This window comes from Cyanistes caeruleus, chromosome 13 (assembly GCF_971803275.1).
Source record: "Cyanistes caeruleus chromosome 13, bCyaCae1.hap1.1, whole genome shotgun sequence".
NCBI lineage: Eukaryota > Metazoa > Chordata > Aves > Passeriformes > Paridae > Cyanistes > Cyanistes caeruleus.
The window spans coordinates 6,243,894-6,268,174 of NC_141713.1; the positions used below are offsets into that span (position 1 = coordinate 6,243,894).

Genomic DNA, 24,281 nt, shown 5'->3' on the forward strand with positions numbered 1-24,281 from the left:
TCAGGCGGGTCCTAAAGGCCTTCTAATCAATACACATCAACAGACTGACTCAAAATGCTGATGATACGACCTGTATGCTATAAACACATAATCATTCCACTTCCTGTGGTTTAGAAATGTAGGTTCAGACATATGTCAAGAAATTTGACAGCTTTGGAAAGGATAAGATTGATTAAAATACATTCATCCTCCGTGTAAAAGACTTCTCATCAGGTAGAGACAAAACCAGCAAACCTCGAACATACAGAATGTTGACTCAAACTCTAATTTCAGCAGCTTGTGCTGATAACTTGCCATTAACTCGCCAGCATAGATACCAACTCTCAGATTTAATTCTTGTCAGTCGAGAAAATGTTTCTGCTTCTCCAAAGCACAATGGCTGCTATCATTTTGACTGACGTAAGCTACCATAAATGATTTTTCAAATGGACAAATTTATCCCTGGAGACAGCAAGATTCCAATTAGGGCATGTTTGTCTTCCTCTGCAACAAATCTTGAGCTGGTGCTTAAAGCAAGAGAGAAGGCACCAGAAGCGAGAGTGAGGTTTCTTTCTGTCATCACAAAACCAAAAGTGCTTCTACACATTTGATGCATATTAACCCCACACTAATACAAAGGTCAAAGCCAGCAGCTGCAGTGCAGAGTCCTGTCCCTGTTACAGGGTTAGTTAGGGCAGATGTGGTAAGAACACACCCTTCTGTTGTGTTCCCCTCTTACACCAAGGGTGAGAGCTGGAACAACCATATGATAAAACCAAAATACATACAGAAAAGGCCAAATAGATAAGACAGAAGAAAGCAGCTAACCAGACACATCCTGCAGAGCTGAGTTACCCATTTTTCCGTTCCTCTGCCCTGCCATGAAACAGGCCAAGGGAAGCTCTATGCCCCAGAGGATGCTGTGCTCAGATACACACCAATAACTCAGGAGCACTCATCACTCCTCAGCACATACTTCCTGACCCAAGACTTGTCCCTTCTGGGGTTTCCTTTCAGCCATTCTTCACGTTACTGCAATTCAGCGAGGAGCCCCAAGTCATGGGTCCTGAACATGTGGGGTATGTGCCCACAATGCCAAATACAGACACAGCTTCAACAAACACCAAGAGAAACTCTGAAATGCATTAAAGATCAGCACAGCATTCTTCTGAATGAGCCTCACAATCTGGCAGGGTTCCTTCCAACATCAATATCAATTTCCTCCATCAACAGGAGACAGAATAATAGCAACTTCCTCTGTTTAATACAGCCCTTAATTGTCCCAGATCAAATACTGGCTCCCAGAGACTATTCATTCTGCTCTATAGGTAACTGTGTCCTAGGCAAAATGCAAGAACTTTTATCTAGCAAATGTTAAATGCAGCAGGAAGGCCAGAAGGTGTGGCTCAGGACTGCTAAAAACATTAACCAACCACATCACTGCACTGGCTCTAATGGAACTCACAAAACACTGCTGGGAGCAGCACGGGCACTCCAGTGACCACAAAACACTTGCGAGCTCCTGCTTATCTGAGAGGCAGCAAATCCATACAACCACTGTCAGATCAGGCTTTTTTCCCCTCTTTGTATCAGCTCATGATGCCTCTGATCTCCCTCCTAATGACAAAGTCCTCACTGATTTCAAGAGAGCTCAGCAAGACTGAGCAGAAAAAGAGCTAAAAAAGGAAATGCCAAGTGAGTCATTAGTGGGTGGAGGAAAGAACCGTATAGTAAGTAGTCTTCAACTTTTACTCCTTTAAAATAAACAGTGCCACAAATGATAGGAATCCTTTGACACTAGTGAAGATGGAGCAGTAACAAGCCCCACACAGTCTGCAGGAATGATGAATTCCTCCACTCAAAGGGGTTACTTATGCTAGACGCCAATAAGCACACAGGTAAAATTAATCTGCTTGTTTAACTTCCAGATGGGAGTTCCAATATTAAATACAAGATCAGACTCAGAGAGAAGCAAGCAAACCAGCACCAAACCAGAATATTTCCCCAATTTCAAACAGCTAAGAAAATTCCTTTATTTTTTCCATCTTTTAGCTGCTACTGCCGGCATTATGACCTTTGAGTCAAGCAGGTGCTCAGATGCTGAAAGGGAGGAGAGTTTTTTTCCCCCCATCATTAGGTTTCACTTGACCAGCAACCTGTTCAAGTGAAAGGTGTCCCTACCCATGGCAGGGGGTAGGAGTGGATGATCTCTGAGGTCCCTTCCAAGCCAAACTCTTCTATGACTCTGTGATTAACCAGAGCAGGCACGGTGCCATGATCTTTCTAACCCTGCTACAGCACAAATATGTTCCCTTTGGAGCATACTTCAGTGTGGACTTTCACTCACTCATCTCTTTGATTCATTTTGCCCTGGGTTACCAAAACACAGCCCTCTTTCCTAGGCCTGGTTACTACAGCAACAGTATCTTTTTGAGTTTGGTAGCAACACATTGCAGGCACCAAAAAAAAATAAAAATATCTGCCATTAGTTCAAGAAACATGAAGCTGCAAGTCAGCAGCCCATGCAGAGAAATATTCCTGTAGTATCTCACCCCTGCCCCTCTAATTAAGAAACTCCAAGAATCCCCACCTCCCTGGCAGAGCACAAGCCTGAGCAACCTCTGACTTCAAAGGATGCACAGCAGAGGTGCACTGCCCACAACCTCCTGTGTGCCTGTCACTGCAGAGAAACCACAGGAGAAATCTGATGGGCTTCATAGCCACAAGAATATTACACTCCACAGATGCTATTAGTTCCACTAATGATTAAAGCCAAAGCATCACTTTAAACACCATATGGTATCACATCTGCATTCTTCTGCACACACATGAGTATTAACATACAAAAAAATGGTTTGGGGGGGTGTTCTCAGGGTTTGGACTTTTTTTAAAAATAACCAGAGAAGCTGTTCTGTATGGTTATTTCATTGCAAAGTGACTGTATTAGATATTATATTATTACTCCACTTAACTTTCATACAACTCAGAAGGAGGAAAAAAAAAAAAATCCCTCCTCAGTGCACACAGTTATTTCTATCTAATTCACTGCCTTGGGACACCAGGGTTTTTATTGCAGAAGTGAACAATGACTAGTCCTTAGCTGTCAGGTTGAGAGACTGCTTCTAACCCTCAGCTACAGTCCAGCCCAATGCAGCACACATGGAATCAACAAAAGCAATACACTAAGGACAGCACAAACTGGTCAATCTGATCATTTCTCAGCAGCAGCCAGCCAGACATTCTAGAAAGTTCAGCCAGACTATTATCAGTATTATTAATTAGCTCCTATCCTGAGAGAACGATCTATGTCAGATTTGCCCCTAATTTCAACTAAGGGAACTTACCCAAAAACATTTCATCTGGTCACACACAGCCCCCACTGAGTGAGTGTGCTATTATGAGAAAGCAAACTGATATAAATATAGCACAGTGACAGTATCCACTCTGCAGTTATTTCCTCTGCGAAACAGAGCAGAATGAAGTGGGTAAGCTGCTCAGCCAGCTTTCTTCTAAGGCCACTGAAAACTGCATTGATGACATCAACAAAAATAATCACTTCAAGACAAATCTGAGCAAATAATTCTCAAACAACATTTAAACTGAGCAATCTGACCTCCTCTCAAGTATCCACCAACATAAAATGACATTTCCACTTGATTCTTCTCCATTTATATTCATTCATGGAATAGATTTTTTTCCTGGTAGCTTTTATTTTCAACTAGCCAAATTGATTGCAATTTGACAGATGAATTAATCATCCAATATCTAAAACCCTACTTGTGATGGATATGCTAGGACAGGGCAGAAATTAAACTTCATTGCATACATAGTGTGCATACATAGGCACTCCTCTGTAATCCACAATTCAGATGTAGAAATCCAGGTTATGATTTCCATAGCTAAAGCCAGAAAGCAAACAATCCCAAAATGCTTGGGGTTTTTTGGTGTGGTTTTTTTCCTTTGTTTGTTTTTAAACTCCACATGTAGTAACAAATGTGGTTAGACAACATCCTTATCTCTGCAGAAAAAATAAAAAAGCAGCATATAGTAAGCAGAAATAATTTTCTGGAAGTATTTTCCCAGCTACAGTTGAACTGCCAACTTGAAACACGTTATTTTAGCATACAAGATGAATGTAGCTCAGGAAGAAGAATCACTCTTCCTAAGCCTCCTCTCTTGCACCCTCCTCCAGCCTGTTCTCAAGACATGAAGCATTGCTTAAGAAATGCCCACGGAACAGACTGAAAGAAGTTGCTGCTCCTCTATATAGTTATTTATAATAGATAATCTTAGAATCACTCTTAATTCCAGCTCATCATTTATGGTGTTGGCACAGTTGCTCCAGTGAATTCAGTCTCATTATTCACCTTTGGGTTGTACATTATCTTGTATTTTATACATCATCCTTCTTTGTCCAGTGGATCCCTCACAAACACTTACAGAACCAAGTGAAGATGAATAATGACCCAAGGACAAAGCTAAATGCTGCAATACTATGATTTTATGGCCAGCTACAGAAAAGCAGAGACATGTTTTGAATACACAGTGAAGCAGCAACACATCCATGAATGCCACGCCATGTAGTGACTTTCCACCAGGCTTCTGCACTATCCCAAGACATTAAACAGCACTTGGAACATCAGCAGGACTGCTCAGCTTTGCTGTCAATGGCCACACTCAGCTTGCAAACTCAATAGAAATGTCTTTGGAAAAAAAAAGCCCAAACAGGAGTAGGATCACCCATTCAGCTGAAAGTCACACCAAGATGGGGATGATTGGACAAGTGCACACTTCTGGTTACCAGGATTATAATAACAAGTGCAGGAGGATCTCGTGCACTCCACTGATTCATTCCATTGGAGAAGCTTACCTAGTGGCAAGTCCTGCAGAACGAGGAATGGGCCAAGCTGATACATTTTTTCAAAGAAAACTTCACCAACAACATTCTCTTTAAACCTGCTAGGAGGGGGAACTACTGCTGAAACCCATAAGCACTTTACCCCAATAACTGAGATGTTTCACTGGGGACTCAAAGGCAAATTCCACAGCATAACCATCTGAAAGAATTTTGCAACATGATCACCAGAACCATGAGTTCTACTTCAGGCTCACTGTATCTCAAAATATACCTCACCAGCTTCCACATCCCATTCTGTTACAGGGATCACATTATCCAGAGTCCTGCCACAGCATCCTGGGTCACAGCACCTACTCTGTAGCTGGCATTTCCTTGCTAAGATGTGACAGTGGTAGTGACAACACGTGTGTCCTCTCAGTCCCCTTAGACTGCAGCGATCACACACACACGCTTTGGAACAGGAAGAGAACTAGGGTATCATGTGGGGGGAAAAAAACAAAATAAAAACATCAATCATCATCACACACATCACCTGAAAATTCTTCAGCTAAAACTGAGCCATAAGCCACCAATGTAAGAATTTAAATGAAACTGGGAAAACACAAAAGAAAGAATGAGCCTCTGCCCAGTCATCATGGCTATCAACCTTTACCACTGCTCCAACAGAAGCAAACATTACTGTGTTTCCCTGCTGCTTGATGTAGAGACCCATGCCAAGTTACTTCCACGAGCACAGCAGCACATGGAGAAGAGGCCTTGAGGCATCCCTTCCACTGGCATTAAACAGGGAACAAGAGCCAGATGCCAGCCCACAAGGGAAGGCTTCTGGGAGAAGAAGTTCAGAGAGCCTTACCTATGTACAGGGAGGAATCTTTCCGCCTCACATGGTCATCGATGTAGGAAACTCCCAGGGGCTGGACAGGGGTAGCACCAATGCCCAGGAGGACCTGTGCCCCGATGAGCAGCAAGTACATCATGTTGGTAGCAGTCCTATTCCTGCAGATAAGGTCCGGGTCTGGTCTCTCGTCGCTGGTGGACCCGTTGACAGCACACACATCCCTCCCTTCAGCTCCCCAGCGTATTTCTCCCGATTCGTATTCGTACTGGTGGGTCAGAAATTCAGGCAACGCAGAAAGGAGGGCACCCAAGGCCATGACTATCCCTCCACATCCTATCAAGCGTGGCCGGTGTCCTCGGGCTCCGAAGTAGCTCACGAAGAGGATGAGGGCCAGGTTGCCAATCTCGAAGCTGCTGGCAATGACACCCACGTCAGCACTCTGGAGGTTGAATCGCCGCTCCAAGGTGGTTAAAACACTCACCTACAACAGAGAAATCCAGAGAAAATTACATTCCATGCCTTCCCTTCTGCCCACATGTGCTGCTGAAGTGTAAATTTCCTTGACTTTTCCTTGGAGCTGAAACCATACCCATCAAGGACATCCAAATCACAGCTGACCTCCAAGCATGACCTGACTGTTCAAATACAGCCACCCCAGAAGGTCCTAATACCAAGTGACATTTCACAGCCTGCCACCTGTCCGAGCACATGTCACTTCCGAATTCCTGTGCCCATCAGTGTGCATTTTGGATGCCTGCAGACACCCATGATTCCATGATTTGTCAGTCTCCCTTTCTATTTGAAGGCACAACCTTCACGCTGCACTGTCCCACAGAACCAAGGCAAAAACCACACTGAGCTTTGCATCCTGCCAGGCACACAACCTTTCCCCTGGAATGAACTGCAGTTAGGGAGCAGCACAAAACCCTGCAGATTAGATTTTTTTGCTTGCAGACCAGCACAAGGCCATCGAGCCACTCAGAGAGACAGTGATGCACAAACAGGCAGTTCAGCTGGCATTGAATGCTTTTACTCAAGTATATAAAAAAAATGCTGATCAAAGGGTTTAAACTGTTTGTGGATTAGTTAATGACTGGGATTGTCACAGAGTATTTTTGAGAAGACAGGCCAATTAAGGTTTACATAGAAGATTTAAATCCACCATGAAGAAGGGATGATTTAACAAATTGTGGGTATTTAACACTAAGAAGAGAGAAGCACATGAATAGTCTTCAAATATTTAACACTCCTGCAAAAAGGAATGACCTGTTCTTTGAATTCAAAATGGATGGGACAAGAAGTGACAAGTTTAAACTGCAGCAGAGATGATTCAGTGTAGATACAAGGTGGGGAGAAACCAGATTTTACTGATAGGGAGTGTGAGGCACTGAAACATGCTGCCTGGAAAAGCTGCAGAGGTCTTCAACAGAGCACAGACCAGCATCTGTCAGGGAAGACACAGGTATGACTGATCTTGCCATGGGGCAGGAAAATGAACAAGATCATCTCTTGAGAGCTCTTCCAATCTTTATTACATGGTGCAGTGAAACACAATGTGGATTTTCTGCAACAGTCACAGCACTGATCAGAGCACGGAGGATGAACCATTAAGTACCTCAGTTGCTGTCAGCCACACCCAAGGGAGAAAATAGGGTATTCTCATGTCTGTGGCAGTGTCCCTCTTCTACAGTAAAAAAGCAACAAAAGAAATCTTGAACGTGTCACAGAAATGCCAAAAACTTTTACCTTGAATAAAATATTATCTACTTTTTCAGACTGCAAAATATGAAGGTATTTAGGGTTGTCCTAAAAGAGGCAGGTTTCTCTATTCCAAAAAAAAAAAAAAAAAAAAAAAAAGTGATAAAGACCTCCGAGCAGAAGGTAGCCCCTGGATAGAATAAAAATAGCCTCCCACTGGAGGCACTGAAAATCTTTGCTGATAAACCTCACGAAGCAGGAGCCAGCTTGACCGACTTTAAAGTATTCTGACAGCAGTTCTTCTCTGGGGGCAGTTTGCCTCTGCTAGGGCACACCAGTGCACAGCTGGACAAAGACAGCCCCATCAGCAACAACATGGAAAATGGAAACAACAAAATGGAAATGGAAACACTTCTGCTGCTTTGCCTAAGCAAAAGCTCCCAAACCTGACGGTGATAAGTGTCCAAGTCAGATCTCCAGCCTTCCTCTCATACAGGCATTTTATACCAACACCAATGTAATCCTCCCCAACTACAGAGCAAAGAGCTGAGGAAGGCAAGGAGAAAGAAACCTAAAAATCAAATCCTATGAATAAAGGCAGTGCAAGAGCAGTAATTCTTCCCATGCCAGAGCCAGGTGTGCGTGCCAGAGGGAGAGGAGATCACCACTTTGCCTGCAGCACCAGGTGCAGGTCCCTGTTGGGATGAAATAGCTCTGTGACTCACGAGGGACAGCGGTGTCCTCTGTGTGAGGGCACAGCACAGCCTGTCCCTGCTCCAGCAGCCTGTGCTGGAGCTCACATTCTGCAGGGACACCCTGGGAGCTGAGCAGGTGAGCAGGCACTGCTAGAAAACATTATGCTGGTGTTCTCAGAGCAAGGCACGCCAAGGAGGGGGGATACAGACAACAGCCCACAGCCACAGGCAGATTCACCAGGCACCCATGGGAGAGAGAACCAGGGAATGGCTTGGATTGGAAAGGACCTTAAAGATCATCTACAGCTCCAAACCTTCCACCATGGATAAGGATTTATCATCCGTGGTTTTGTTGCAAGGTGTGGTCTAATGGGGCTGGCGCTGGGGTCCCATGAAAAACAATTCTGACAGACTGAGCAATCTCTCCAAGATCAATATACAGCTCTGAACATGCAAAAATATGTCTGTGGTGCTCATTTCTGAGCTGTACCTAGATGGGAAGCTCATGATTACTCATTACAGCTGTGTAAACTGAGGTAGAGAGCCAACTATTAATGAGACAAGTACAGTCAACAAAATTAATTTCTGATGGAATAATTTAGGCTGGAAGATTGAAAGCCAACAGAAGTGATTTCCCAAGGCCAACTGGTATTAACTAGCTTTGGAAGTCTACCACATTTTGACCTGGCTGCCAAATTTTAGGCTTTTACCATACACACATACAAGTATCTACAAAGCAGGATGGTGTTTAGAAATGTGTGGGTGCCAGATCTCCAAAGGGTCAGATTTTGGACAGCTGGGTTTGAGATACAAAAACCCACACCATTTCCAGGTGCAATTCACAGTGACAGAGACAGTAAATTGGTGACAAACTAGGGAACTAAAACCAGAGTCCCAATTCTCATTCCACTCGTATTCCAGTGGGACTTCAGCCATTCTTTTCCTTTTTACAAAAGCTAACCCACTCACAGTAGGGAAAAAGAATCTCAACATCCTCGAACACTTTCTTGCTTTACTTTGAGGAAAAGACTGAAACAAAAGCAGGAGAAGGACAACAACTCAGGGCAAATTCCAACTCTCTTGATAAAAGCTGGCAGTTCTCCTTATTCCTCTGGCCAGACCACACTGCATTTCCCAGTTTTCTCCTTCTGGCTGTAGCACTGCTACCCAATGCTACCAGCTCTGTCTTTGCTAAGTGGGCTACGAGGAGCAGAGGGTGTGGTGAAAGAACAAATCCATCATTCCAGCCTTGAGCATCCAGAAGAAAATAGCATCCAAGTACAAAATGCTGAGACCAGCATCAGCAGAGTAGCCTCCAAAACTGACAGTCATAGTGAAGGGAAAAAAAAAAAATCCCAAAATAAAAATAGGGCTGCTAACTGAACTGTCAACATGCAGATTCTTAGCTAGAGAACAACAGGAACACAACTGCATTTTATCCAGGATGGCTGCAGCCCAGCCAGCACAGCCCAAACTCTTACTATGACATTGGCTGTGACCTTATAAAGACCAACTACAAAATCAGCATTAGCATAGCAGAGATCTTACCTGCATTTATACAAAACAAAGCCCTGCCCATGGCTAAAATCATTCCCTTACCCTCCATACTCCACTTTTATGGGACTTCCTGCATGTAAGGTTTAACCTGACTAAACCTGCAGTTTCTATGTGGGATGTTCCCAGGGCTCTTGTAACTCTGGGATAAAAACACTGTATTGCCCATATTTCCTTTCACAATCCTGTTCCCCAGCAGACCAACCATCACCACTCCCAGACACTGTTTGTCCAGAGTTACATAAAATGTTGTAAAAGACACCACAGGTCCCTGTAAAATACTGTTGTCACGTGAAAAGGCTGTGAGGATTATAAAAGTCCCTGTGTGTTGATGCCAGGTTGATCACTCCAGAGCACAGCCCATGTGGATCCTGTTCCAGAGCAGGGACATGGGCCATGGGATGGTGCAGCAGCACAGCAGCTTCAGATGGACAGCCTCCAGCTAAAACACAGCAGGGAAACACCAGGAGCCCACAGCTGTGAAGCTGCTACTTCCTGACCCCTGTCAGCTTACACAGCTGGACAGTCAGGGATGGAGGCAGTCGACTAAGAGGGTATTTAGTTTAAAAAATCTTTTAACTCAAGATCAAAACGGTTACCAGGAAGCAAAGACAGCAGCCAGTAACACTCTCGCAGACAGGATGGAGCAGATCATGCAGCCTGACCCCAAGAAGTCACTGGTGTGGAATCACCCACAGGAACAGAGAGGTGCAGAGCAGGCACAAGGACAGAGGCAGGGCCAGCACTGTGACCATTGCCAGCACCCAGGAAAACGGGAATGGCACTGAAATGACAGCTTCCCATGGCAATGTGCCTGCCTGCCACCCTTATGTGCACACATCTGTCCCTCAGCAGGTCACTGGGGCTCTGACCTGCCAGCACTTCAACTGCAGCACTGTATTCAGCCCTCTGAGTGCTTTGCTGCCTTCTTCCATGACTCCCAGTTCACATACTCCAGACATCTCCCACTCAGTTTTCAACAGCAGCTCCACTAAGATGTAGCTCTTGGACAGATCAACTGTGTTTCACCACAAATTCATGCTCCTCCAGACTGGGTCTATACCAGATCAGGCAACTGGACCACTGAAAACTACACCAGTTTGGGCAGCTGCACTCCTTGCTCACAGAGAAAGCAGGCTGGGCATCTAGAAAAGATCATGTAACCCAGCCTTCTGGCTTTCTGTGAACACACTGCAACATACAACAACTAGAAGTGATTAAAACTTGCAGCATGTTTGCACTGTCTCCTTCTCTTACTGAGCCATGGCAGGCTGCACACACACATTTGGACTGACATCAAACAGGCCTGGGCTAAAGGGGCCTCCTAACAACACCCCAAAACACTCTGCAATGATTAAAAAAGGAAAATGTCTCAAATAACGCACACAGTGATAAATGACCCATATCAAAGAAAAAGAAATCAATCACCACCTTAAAATTTTCCAGCAGAAGCAATTTGTATTGCAACTTTTGTAACTAAATCCACGGAAGCTTATGCCATGCCATTCTGCGCTTATTTCAATAATACATGCTCACATTCATCATTCCTGTCTGTCCCAAATCTACAGACTTCAGCCTTTCTGAACCAAGGTAAATTTGTTTTCTCTATAGGCTGTTTATTTTATATTAGTGCTCAGCAAAAATACAATCCGCAGACCTGCTTTACCCTATTGCCCCAGTTTATCACTAAGAAATGAACTGAAGGCTGGGAGCACTGTTATGGAGTCAGAGACACAGTACATTGAAAATGAATATCATATTGTTCATATCTCCAATGATCAAGTCACATTCACCCACAGAGTCTACAGTTAAGTTCATTGTACTAATAATACTGGGTTATATATAGAAAACACATTGACTTTATGCCTGAAGGGCCCTTTCAAAAGGCTTCTTTTTAATGTAAAATACATTTTCTCAGTTATGTGGTAAGAGATTGGACTTGAAGAGACATGTCTGCAGTGCTACAGGGTGTAAAATAATTGCCTGGCAACTAAGTTCCCAAAGGAAAACAAACACAAACCATCTCCCACAGTCTCCATTATGGAGCTGGGAAACACAAGATTCCTTGAAGAGCCAAAGGGACCATGCCAGAAGTGCTACACCTTCCAGGTGTGTCCACCCACTTCTTCAGGTGTCACCTTGTCCTCTCTTCCAGAAGCTGTGCAGGATGGGGAAAATGTGATCCCATCACTGGGAGATTTCACAGCTCTTCTCATGTAGAGCTGGTCCCCAGGGGCTCGGTCACCCTCCTTCCCACAGCCACCAGGCTCAGGCTTCAAACCCAAGGGAACAATACTGATCTTCTGCTCTGACATCCTCCTGCTCCACAGTTCCAGCCTTGAGATGGATCACTTGTGGTTGAGCCAAACTTCTACAAGTTTTACAAACTTTATAAGGCAGCCACCTCCTTGGCATTTTTCCTGCTCCTTCCCCATCAGATGGCTGGGAAGAGGGCAACAACCTTAATACCCTTTGTCCAAACCCAGGCAACAGCTGTTCTTTCTGCTCCTCACCCCACTGAAGTAATGAGGGCATCAGGACCTCCTGTCTCAGGCTGCTGATCACTTGTTTGGACACCTTTCCTGATCCAGTCAGTAGAAACTTAAAATACATTTTCACTGCAGATGCCAACACCTGTGCTGGCTTTGGGCACACGAACATAAGGGAAAGCAAAAAAAAGGTGGTGATATGAACACACCCAAGCTGGCTCTGCTCAAGGTCTGGAAATCATCCCTGCATAGACATTTGCATTCACATGACAGGGATAATGGATGTCACAGCTGAACCCCTGCTGAAAGTAGGGTGTTATTAGCTTGGCTCTTGCTGCATGTGCCTGTGCTGTTTCTAGGCCAGCACTCGAAAAATCTGCAAGTTACTGTACTGGTGCCATGAGGAGTTTGCAGCTTGGATCTGTGCATCACTGGTGTGAAAAATTCATTTCATATTCTAGTGACCAGCTCTGAGGTTACTGACACAATCCAAATTAAGCACATGTTCAAGGTCAGGATTTTCAGGTCCTGAGAAGAGAGGGTACTGCACCATGCAGCAAGAGAAACAGCACATCACACTTCTAGCTGAGGCAAGGCACACATTTTTGGCAACCTTCTTCTCTCTGGCTTCGAGCAGAAAACTTTCCTGCCATCTCTTGTAGCCCACTGTGCATCTCCTCTCCACATTTCAGCAGCCACAGCATCCTGTGCCACTGGCCCTTGGCCAACACACAAGGCACAAAACAAGTGTACCTGGGCACCTTTCACAGGGTTTTGCAGCTGTGCCACAAACAGAGTGATGCTCCAGGCTGTTGCACACTGCAAACAGAGCAAAGAGCACTCAGCACCTCTGGAACATATCCTGTTTGGTCAGAAGTAGATACATCAGTGCAAAGCCACAGTTTGTTTCAAAATAGCTTAAACCAGAAAAAAAAGCCACCTGCCTCTGAAAGGTAAATGTGCATTTTCCACTGCTCTGGTGAAACTGGGATCCACCCTGGCCAAACACACTGCATAAAAACCCAGCCTCTAAGCCAGGCACACAAACAGCCACGCAGGCAGGGCTGTCAATACCTTCCTCATCTGCTTCCCACAGATCCTGCATGGGACACAATGGGCTGCCCCCCTTTCCCAGCTCTCCCGAGGAAGGGCAGGCGCAGTGCCCCATTTACAGCAGTGTGAACAAAAAGATCTCTGGGGTGTTATTTGCAGCTACCCCCTCACGTTCATCATGGAAACTCAGCCTGAGTCACCAACAGCTCAGAGCAGACCCAGGCCACACAGAACTGCCTCAGCAGAACTCGAAAGGCTTTTTCTGCTGCTCTGAAAGAGATGCACACCACAGCCAAAATCTAGTTTCTCAACCTTTTAAAGTCCCAGCCTACAGCGATACTATAATCACAACCACAGACTTGTGTCCACACAAGCTTTCTGCCTCCAGGTCTGCTGTTCAATACTGACCTCACTGTGTGAAAGCAGGTGGTATTTTAGTCCCTGACAAGGTATCTACATAAAAACACCCAGTGCCAGAATCCATTTTTAGCACAAACTTTCCTTGAGTAGCACACTTAAAACAAAGCCAGTAGATATTTGAATCCTTTCTTATTTTTAAATGTTATGTCATTTTCCCTGGCAGCCAAATAACACATCATAAACATGCAAAGAAGCACAAACCTCAACCCTGTAGCTGCATTTCTGCATGCTTTAAAAACTGTAGCACAGAACAGAGCTGCTGGCACATTTCAGACCTGGAGGATGAAGAATTCCATGTGGAATAAGTGCGCAGCAGGGGCTGGTGAGCAGGGGCAGCCAATCTCTCTGTCAAAGTAAACAGCCAAGGGAAAGCTGCTGGAACATCTCTGACACATTATGGATCTCTTTTCTTTTTTCCTGTGGCCAGCAAGTAGGTGTACAAAGCCAGATGAAAAGGAATTCAAAGTGTGTAATTTAAATGTAGGCCCCTATAGCACTCCCAGCCACATACAGAACTGGCAGCAAGATTCATGCATGGGGCTGGAACTCTGCAAAATGGGCACCATCATGCTGGGTTCCAGCTGAGAGGAGGAGATGAAATTCATGTCCCTGGAAGACTCTTAACAGGAAAAAAAATCCCCCTTCCTATATACTGCCACATGGACTGTGTACTACCACTGGAGAGGCACAATCCCAAGCTGTCACACTGCAACACCCTCCCTTCTCCACCTCCACAGCTGAATGCAGGTTTGCTTGTTCATCTAATAAAACACTTCCTAACACAACACTTCCACGCCTGCAGAGAAGGATTTCTACTATAAACAGGGCACTTGCCATGCAGAAACCATAATGCAAGCCTGATGAGGAAACCTGTCACATGAAGGGCTTCACGTTATCTTAATTTATGATCGAGAGCTGAACTTGGGGCTAAGGGCTGCACCTGAGCTGTGCCACAGTGCAGATGAAGCAGCAAGGCCTGTGGAGCTGGTTGCTGAAGCATTCCCAGCTGCCAGGCATGAACCAGGGCAGAAGTGACACAGGCAGGACACTCAGAGGCAGCATTAATAAAAGCTTTGAAGGAAGCCGAGCTCAGTTTTCACGGTTGGAGGACAACGGTGATTATATAAAGGCTGTATGCTGGGAGAGGAGCTTTCCTGACAAGCCCTACTACTTTTCTCCTCTTCTGCTATCTCTTTTGCTCTACTCCCTATCCAGCAGAAAGGATGCCTGGCTGCAACAAATGGGAATTTGGCTTAGGGAGAAGTTTGAGGCTTTTCTCATCAACCAGTGCATCAAATGCTTTAATTTAGTACGCCTTGGGACGTGGGAAGCCATTTAAAAGGGAAACAACAAAATGGCCACACTGTTCTGCCATTCCACAGCACTTTGTGACAACCCATAAAAGAAATACTGAATCACTGTAAACTTCTGCAGGTGGAATTGGGGTCTCTCTAGCACCCAACCAGCAACACCCCAAGCTTGCCCCAGAGCCACATGTGCTGCTAGCTTATCCCCACCTCACAGCCTGCAGCCCACACGAGCACTGTCCGTGTCATCCTGCTGCCTTGCTAACTAACACCCTCCTACAAAGCTACAAACAACTCATTTCTCCTTTCACGTTGCCTCTGTGCAGTGCCAAGGGTACAAACAGGAACCTTGTGCTGGCTGCTGCCAAACTTCTCATTAAAGGGAGAGGCAGGCTGGGAGGTGAGCAAGGAGAGCCATGGTGTAAACAGGCAAGTCATGGTTGGAAGGTGATCTTAAATCTATTTACTGTAGAATCACCAGACCCTGAAAAACTTTAATGAGCACAATCAAGGAAAACAGAAGTTCCCACTTCTTCTATTTACCTATCAGAGTCTGACACAAGCAAAAGCACAATAGGAGAGGGGTTCCCACAAAGGATCACTGCCCCTAGGGACACAGCAAATTCTGGGAGGAATCCATCATTCAGGCACTAGAGAGTGGGAATTCAACATTCAGCATTCTACACAAAGCCAGAGACATCCACTAACTAATGGTTACTGCAGCCAACATGAGCGCTCTCTCTTCTCTCCTTGAACTTTCCCAGTCTGGGTTCTTTCAACCTCCACAGCCACTTTAAATCCCACGTTTTCATCTTCTTCCAGTTCTTCACTCATCCTTTGCAGACAGCTTCTACATGAAGTTAATTCTCTTTATACTCAGCTTCTCCCTGGTTCCTGCCTCCCCAAGGTACTAATTACAATACAATTTATTAGCCAGGCACATAACATTTAGACTCTAATTTTGCCCTGCTTTAAAGAAAGCTAGACACCACTGAGTCAGTAACAGGGAAGGATATTTTTCAAAAGCACTTTAGTGGCTTTGGAACAAGAGTCCCATTTTCAAAGAGACACTTGGAGTAAGTCACTTCTGTCAATGACAGTATGGCTCAGAAAACATCCTTGAAAATAACACCCTCAGGCTCTTTTAAAATCCATCACTTACCAAAGAGTGTGTAAAGCACTCTTTTCTAGTCAAGCCTCAAACTGCAAAAGGCTAAATGCTTCAGTCCTGACATTTCAGGCAGGTGTGAAGGAAGCAGGGAAGGAAACCATTCAGCAGCAAGGCAGCATCATCACAGGTAGGGCAGCACAAAGTTACCACCCCATTTATTAATTTAGTTATGATAACTGCTAGAGACCTGGTTCAGGGCCCAAGCCTGGGGCCTCTTTCATCCCAGTTACCATCAGTGGAGCAGCTCAGAGCCCCAGACCACCAGATGACCATGGAACTTGATGATAGCACAGACAGCACATTTGCTGATTGAAAAAGCCCAAAGAAGGCCTGGAGATGTCCACGACAAAGCCAGGAAATAAGCCCAAGCATGCCTGATCTGCACCTTCACCACAAAATACAAGCAGTAGCTGATCCTCAGCCAGCAAACATTACCCCATGGGCTAAGCTGTCCTCTCCCAAGTCTGCCACATGTCACATTGTCCAAATGTGAAGAAATACAGATTTCTCTGGGCACAAATATTGGTCTAGACTGATGGAGTCAGTCTGGACATGACAGGTGAGGACAGCTAGCTGCAAAGTAAGAGCTTAGCTTGAAAACATTACCCACATGTGGCAGGAATGTTCCTCTGTTCCTGCCAAGATGCCACCATCAACAGAATCTACCTCACCAGTACGGGTTCAGAGGAATCCAGGTGCTGTTCCTCCATAATTTAATCTCTGAGCTTGAACAGTGGGGGCGAGGAGGAAGTCGGGGAAATACACAGTGACAGGACTCCTGGAAACACTCCATGAACCTAATATTTTGTGACACTGTCTGGATACCCAGAGCTCTGAACACAATTAGGATGCTGAGAATCAAACTGGAAGTGTCTGAATCTATGAACTATATGGGGCAAAAAAGGAAGAAATCAAATGTTATTTAAGTTTCTTTTGCACTTCCAGTGTAGTGAAGTTCTGAGCACCTCTTAAAGATCCCATTCCTTGAGGCCTCAGAGTGATCCCTTACAGAAATCCATAAAGACTTGATCAACAGTAATTTGAGTTCAAGTATTAAAGTAACCAGACACACTCCATTCATGTCAAAAGACCTGGTTAGCTAAACCAGAAGACCACACTTTGCCACAAGCTATTTTCAGAACATTTTTGTCCATTTTGGCTAACCACTCCCCCCAGCTGTAAAGCCAACTCAGAGCAAGTCAGTTTGAACATGGAGATACAGAAGTATTGCGCTGGAAACACTGTAGGAGAGCCTGGGGAAAAAAAACTTCCTTGCATGAGACCATACAACCCTATACCAAACCCCAGAAAGAACTCTGCATCCAGGTTTATCTCCCAGTTGTTACCCTGCTAACCAACTGCTCACTGCATAGCTGCCCACAGATACCAAAGATGCAGTCTATTAATGTGGGAAACTTGGATAACAGCAAGGGACCCTGGGCACTGTTCAGGGATAGACTTCAAAAGTTTGCAATCTGAAAACACACAGAACTGATTCTAGAGGCTGCATCCAGTATTTCCCAAGAGTCATTATATACAGCTACAGTAATTCATTAGGGATCTATTTAAATAAGAAGGCAAAATAAAAATTCTGGCAAAAGGCTTGTCCAGCACTGAATTAAGCTGAATAATTCAAATCAATGGATGCCATCTTAAATAAGGGAGGCTACACCATAAGGCCCAAATGCTTCCAAAAGAAAAAGCAAGAAAAAAATTTAAACTTCTGCCTTCTTGCTAAGTGCAAGAAGTGAGATTAAGTGCAACACAGGAGCCTTGATGCATCCTAAGCCATGGAAAACACTGAGCTTCTGTACATGGTCAGCACCTGAGAAACCTCGTGCAGTTGTGCCAAATGACACAGCAAACCCACAAAACTGTGCCTCTAGTACATGGCTTGCTAGTGTGGCTTTACTTCTGTAGCCATCAAATAACTCCCAGGCTGATTTATTCACACAGTGATTTGTCAGTGCAGAAGAGGCCTCAATTAGGCAAATTAACTCACGGAAGTGAATGGTTTATCTAGCTCCATGGAATACCTGAAAACTTTCAGCATTTGCTCTCAAGCTCTCTGAAGCTGGTAGTCTTTCAGTCCCAAAGACTGTGGGAAACCTTTTCAGTAACCCTAAGCAGCTCCTTTGAGTTACAATTTTTTAATAGTATTAAATATCACAGACTACAGAAAGAGAAGTAAGAAAACCCAAAACCCAACCTAGACTATTATTTAGGTTGCATTGTGACCCAAGGGCTGACCCAAGCAGCCATGTGGTTTTGGTATCACATTTTGATAGCTAAAATAGAAACTTGTGGTCCAAGCACCCCTCTTTGGACCAGAGCTGGAGACCACAAGACAAGGCAGGTTCCTGCAGGAACACAGCTGAGCTCAGTGGGCATTCCTTGCACTGAGCACTTTGGATGAGACCATCTACAGGATCACCCAAGCAGCCATCACTGTCCTTCACAAACAAGCACCCCTAGACAAGGCATCCCTTCAGCTGAAGCTCCTGTCCCTCAGCCAGCAGCTGCACTGACTTCAGACATAAGGACCTGCATTATAACTAGCCATAGGCAGCAGGAAACAAAGTGTGCATCTCATGCAGAGGCTGAAAGGCCCATTGTAATTAACCACTCTCAGCCCTGTACGCTGGACAAGACAAAAACAAACCCCACAGTTTTCCTTTGCTGGTAAGCCCTAAAAACACTGCCCACTATTTCTCAGAAGGGGCCTGTATGTCCAGCACTTTCTCTACCACAAGCTACAGCATTTGGCACAGGCTACGGGAAGGTTGAGTCCCACAAAAATCACATTTTACAGACAGTGCCTGCAGGACAGAAAGAACACCACCAAGTTTTGCTTCTCCTTGGGCTGAACCTTGCTGCCCAGTGGGACAAAAACCATCGAGTGATCACTAAGTGCAGCCAGGATCCAAGCACAGGGGAAACCATTTACACAACAGCAGCCAACACTTCTGCAAAGAGCACATCAGTGCTCAAACATGATTAATGGCTTACTTTAGCTCATGGCGAGGGTGGATGCTCTCCCAGCAGAGCACAGTGAGGATCTGATAGAGACATTCTCCCAGAGAGCCTAGGGGGAAAAAAAAGGGGTGGGATGGTGGGAATATGGTGTTTTGAATTTTGGCTTTGTTTTAAACATCTAAATCTATTTTAACTGGCAATGAAAATTAATTTTCCCAGGTCAAGTCTGTTTTATCCCTGACAGTAATTGCTTTATCTCAACCCACAAGCTTTTTCACCTCATTTTCTGCCCCCTCTGTGTTGAGCAGGGAGTGAGAGAGAAGCTGGGTGAGGATCTGGCTGCAGACCAAGGTTAACACACCACCACAACATCTCACCCAGCTAGGTGGACACCCTTTAACAAGAAAAGTGTTAAAGTTTGAAAAATAACTTGGAGAAAATAGCTTTCCTAAATCACAACAATTAAAGCTCTTCCTGCAGCTCAGTCAGATGATGAGAAGCAAGCTGTATTGACTGCAAGGATTGAAAAACTGGAAGTCTTAAGTTTTTCCTCCTTAAAAATCAAACCTTAGTTATATACTGAAATTTTTCTATTCTTTCCAAATCACTGCATAAGAAAGGATCCATCCCTAATTTGGCACTTCAGTGCATTATCATACAACACTCAGACCATGCCAGGATGAGAAGTGAGCATGTTTCCAGCCGATTGAAACTCATCAGCAGGGTACAAGAAGCCACAGGACACCACCAGAGGCATTCCCCTTTCGTGTTTTTCAAAATAACTTTCTTTCAGTCAGTATTTTAGCTTCTCTCTTGGAAAGTTTTAAATGCTTGCCTTCTTCTCTCTTGGCATTTCTCAGTGCAGACAGGCACATGAGCACATCCACCTCTGGTGCTTTTCAGAGGTACAGGGACTTGCTCTGCTACTGTCCCATGCAAGGCACATGCCAGCTCCCTTCAGAGATTCCTTTCAAGCCAAAGCCTGAGGTTTAGTCCACATTCCAGCACCAAAATGCTCCCAAGCAAAGCTCTGGTCTCCTGCTAATGATGTGCCAAACTACGTTTGCACGAAGCTGAGAAGTGGAAAGAGGTAGCAGCTATTTCATATCCTCCTTTTCAGAAATAAAAAACAAGGACTCCAGACAATCTTTCTGCAGCCCTTCCTGGTAAAGTTCCACCAGAGAAAACAAATACCATTCATTGTTTAACAGGACAGGTTGCAAAACTATTAAGTTATTATGTTTTCTCACTCCCTGTTCTTCCTTTGCAGAATTAAAGGGATGAAATAAATCTGAAACTACAGAAAACTCAGAACTCTGTCCTGCTGTGGCAAACCACTGCTATCCCTTGGCCATGCTCTGTTTGAACATAGGTGCTCCTGCCAGCTGAGAGCTTGAAAAGCTCCATCTACCACATGTTCCAAGAGGACATCAGGAAAAATACTTACTTTTCACCTTAAACATAAAATCATAGAGGAATTCCTCTGTTTTTGTAATGCAGAGGGCACCACTACCTGCCACCCTCCACTGGAAAGCAATTCCACATTGTTTCATATTTTCCAGGCCTTAAAATGTTAGGTATCATCCTAAAATACACACATGCAACATGCATTTCAAGGCTGTTTCTTCTATATTCATCCAAACCCAATGCTGATTTCAATTCAGACAAAAGTCTTTCAGTGGGGGACAAAAAAAAAAAGAAGTATGCCACAAATATATCACTATTCATCTTTGAAAAATGAAAAGTGAAACATTTCTGAAAGGTTTCTGTATTCTTCCACACCCACAGCACACATCTCTTCTCAACAGCCAAGCTTTCAGTTTCCTTATGGCAGTGTTTGTAGCTGCCTTTAAATAAAAAACAACTAAAGGAAATGTTGGATTCAGACACAAACATCAAAGCACCAAAAAACAAACCTGCCACAGCTGCTTCAGAAACTGGGTGAGTCATGAATACCTCAGTACAACTGAATTCCAGGTTCTGTCAAAAACTTCATTTGATGGATCACCATAAAACTCAATTTAAAGTATTTTTTTTCACTTTCAGTAAACTAAGGAATTATGAATTATACTGGGGAACAGCCTGGTAAGTGTTTCAAAAAATATTAAAAATAAGTCAGTTCCAGCAATCCTTGCCCAGGAAACAGATGTAGCATGGAATAACAACTCCTGTGCTCCCACACCAGCCTGCATCCAAGAGCCACTGTGCCTGCAAATACACAAAAATCATCCAGGTGATAGCTGCATACACCAAGATGGCAATAAAACAAATACAGGGAAATCAGCTGGCTGCTTGGTCAGGTTTTAAAAGGCTGCTGTGAAGGGAGAGGCAACAGAGGGGAAATACAGAAACCAAAGCAAATTCCTTTTCTTCTTGAAAATAACAATGATGATAAACATTCAAGCAAACCAGAAACAAATATTTTCCTTTTGCACTGCAGTCATCTAAAATAAACGACAGTGCTCAGGCAGTGCTGCAACAGAAGCTCAGTAAAAGATCTTCAACTCCAATTCAGTGGGCACTGTGCAATAGCAGGAGGGGGCTGCCTGCCTCACTTCAGCAGGGAACACTCAGGTGGCAAAATGCTGAAGCACATCAAATCAAGGAAAAGGCTGAGAAAAAAAAAAAAATGCTAACTGGAGAGCTTAGAAAATCTGATTTTAGTTCCGATGTGTTTCCTAGTTTGCTGAGTGAGGAGAGGCAGATCCAGACCTGTGCTCTAGGTCCTTACCTCTGTATGGTTACAACAGCGTATCTGCTTAACATCTGGGGAAAAGGAACATTCCTTTTCTCCATCCTTTCAAACAGCAACAGCTTGGATGCAGGGACCAGCTCTCTGAACACCACAGAATGCTTCCCATAAGAGGGCAGAGCCCTCCCAGCACGGATGGGAGGAGTGCCAGACACTCCAGGATCTTCCTGAACAGCCTGCAATCGCTATTGATCCTATTGACAGCACATGGAGCAGGGCACTGAGAAATCCCCCCTCGGTGAAGCAGGCACCACTATTTGCTTTGCACTGCCTCTCTACAAAGAGACAGAGCATCTAGGGGTTGTTCCAAGGTGACCTGGAGACGGGACTCTTGGGGTTCTAGTCCTGGTTTTGCTGCAGAGCTATAATGAAGCCTTGTAAATCAAAATCACTGGCCCATTTCTCTGTGCAATAGGAAAAATTAAGTCTTCCAAACTTCACTGGAGCACTTAAAGCAGATACTGCACAAAGTACTATCACGTTTATTTAAACTTCTTTGGATGATGCTTAAAATACAACATTTGTAGCTTTGTCTGGTGTTGATCAGGAGACAAAGCTACATTAATTCATCCAAGGTGCAACCTCACCCACTAAATAGTTTGCAATTGTTTCATCTTCCTGTGAAGGAACAGCAGGAGACCAAGGAGTCTACACGTAAGGATTACAATACACAGAGGACAAATTCTTCTTGAACTGCAGAATAACCCTTCTGAAGCAATAAATATACATTGGTGTAGCAGACAGAAGTTGGCTTTTGGTCCTTTACAATATCCTGAAAGTAAGTGAAAATAAAGCCCATACAAACCTGATAGACACCCCTTTCTGGGAAACAGGGGTGCCAGAGATGGGCAGGGATCACAGCTCCACTGAGCTCTCTCTGGGACAGGGGCTACAGGACCTGAAGAATCACACTGCATAAAGTTCCTAAGCACAAATGGCACAGCTCTTCAAACCAGTGCATTCTCTGCTCTAATCCAAGATCCCTTTAAACCTCAGCTGCAGGAACACTGCAGCCATTAAACCACACAGAGCCTGTCACACAAGCACCCTGCAAGAGCTGGAGGGATTCTGGAAGCAAAGGCTGGCCAGAAGAAATGAGACCTTGGATTTATGATGGACATTTCTAACCATTCTTTCTTTCAGGGCTTACAAACATCACTTGGCCCTTACAGAGAAATGGAAGAACTGCCAAACTTTTTGTTAAAAAATAATAGAAACACTAAAATCAGTTAGTCCACATTTAGACGTCAAGTGCATTTTGCCTTTAAATGTATTTAACCAAGAATACATCAGACTGTAAATTGCAAATTTCACCTAATACATAATGTAAGGGATAAGCATGTTACCTCTACACTGTTTCATCTATTAGTAACAGATAAAAAAAACCCTTTTCTCCTAATCAACTCATACATGCCAGTTAACAAATTTTCTTGGTACTCAAAAATCCACACTTGGATTAGAATTTGTTTCTATAACTTTAAATAAAGTTTTCATATTAATGTGTCCATGCCACATTCCTGATGCACACCCCACAGGAGCCTGAAAGCATCAGAACTCAGAGCTGGATCTGGTTTCTGCTCCACCCTGCAGTCAGAGGACCCCCAAAAAACATCAAAAGGCTTCTTTGAGAAGAAATATGAATGTAGTCAAAAGATCTAGTTTAGAATAACTTTCTGTGCAACTCAGCTGCAGAACAGACAATATTCTCTAATGGGAAAGGCACACTAGAAACAACTTTCCAGAAATAACATTGCCAGCGAAGATATATTAAGGGAAAATGAACGGTAAGCAATAACCAGCCAATGCCTGGCAATATTCATCCCCACTAAAACGTTTATTTTCACTCCATGGGTTTCTTCCCCTTTAACTACCCCAGTGACCAATAAATTATGAACATTACAGCTAATTTATTACTAAGCACAGCTGAGGATGGAGAGAAGAAAAAAAAGATAGCAGTATTTTCAAGCTGATTCTTATTCTAGGAAAAGAAATACTTTATTAAAAACAATAATAAATTAAAAGGGAAAAACTGCTTTTGTAGTTAACTCTGCCCATGCCTAAGCCATTCAGGTTCTGCTGCTGCCAACCCATCAAATGTTTTATCAATAGCTTCAGAAACAGAATCAAGCTCTTAATCTCTGCCTCAGTTTCCCCACCTGTGACACTTCTCCCACCCCATCCATTCAGACTGCAAATACACAAAGGCAAATTCTATTGTGCAGCACCAAGGACAACAGAAAGCTCTGGAGCACTGCAGTATTCCAAAAACTGACTTTAATGACATCCTCCATGCGGATCTTGCCAGATTTCAAGGAGGTTTTGATCATGTCTGTACCACAGAACACATTATTGTATTAGTTATATTTAACTTTGGAGAGAAAGGGGTTGCACAGCAAAACAACTTAAAAAATCCAAGGGACAGATTCTGCTGTTAACCCCTCAGCTCACAGCAGTTCATCACACAGGGCCCCTACTTCTGTTTGTTCCACCA

General features: G+C 44.1%; 1 protein-coding gene across 2 annotated transcripts in view; it reads right to left on the minus strand.

Moving 5' to 3' along the window:
* The window catches only part of SLCO3A1 (solute carrier organic anion transporter family member 3A1), a 130,914-nt gene that overhangs the window by 100,938 nt on the left and 5,695 nt on the right, over positions 1 to 24,281 (minus strand). For both annotated transcript variants that reach the window (XM_086848313.1, XM_086848312.1), the window contains one exon: positions 5,691 to 6,156. In XM_086848313.1, the coding sequence (XP_086704439.1) occupies positions 5,691 to 5,991 (301 nt within the window). In that variant the 5' untranslated portion in view covers positions 5,992 to 6,156. The remainder of the gene's footprint in view (positions 1 to 5,690; positions 6,157 to 24,281) is intronic.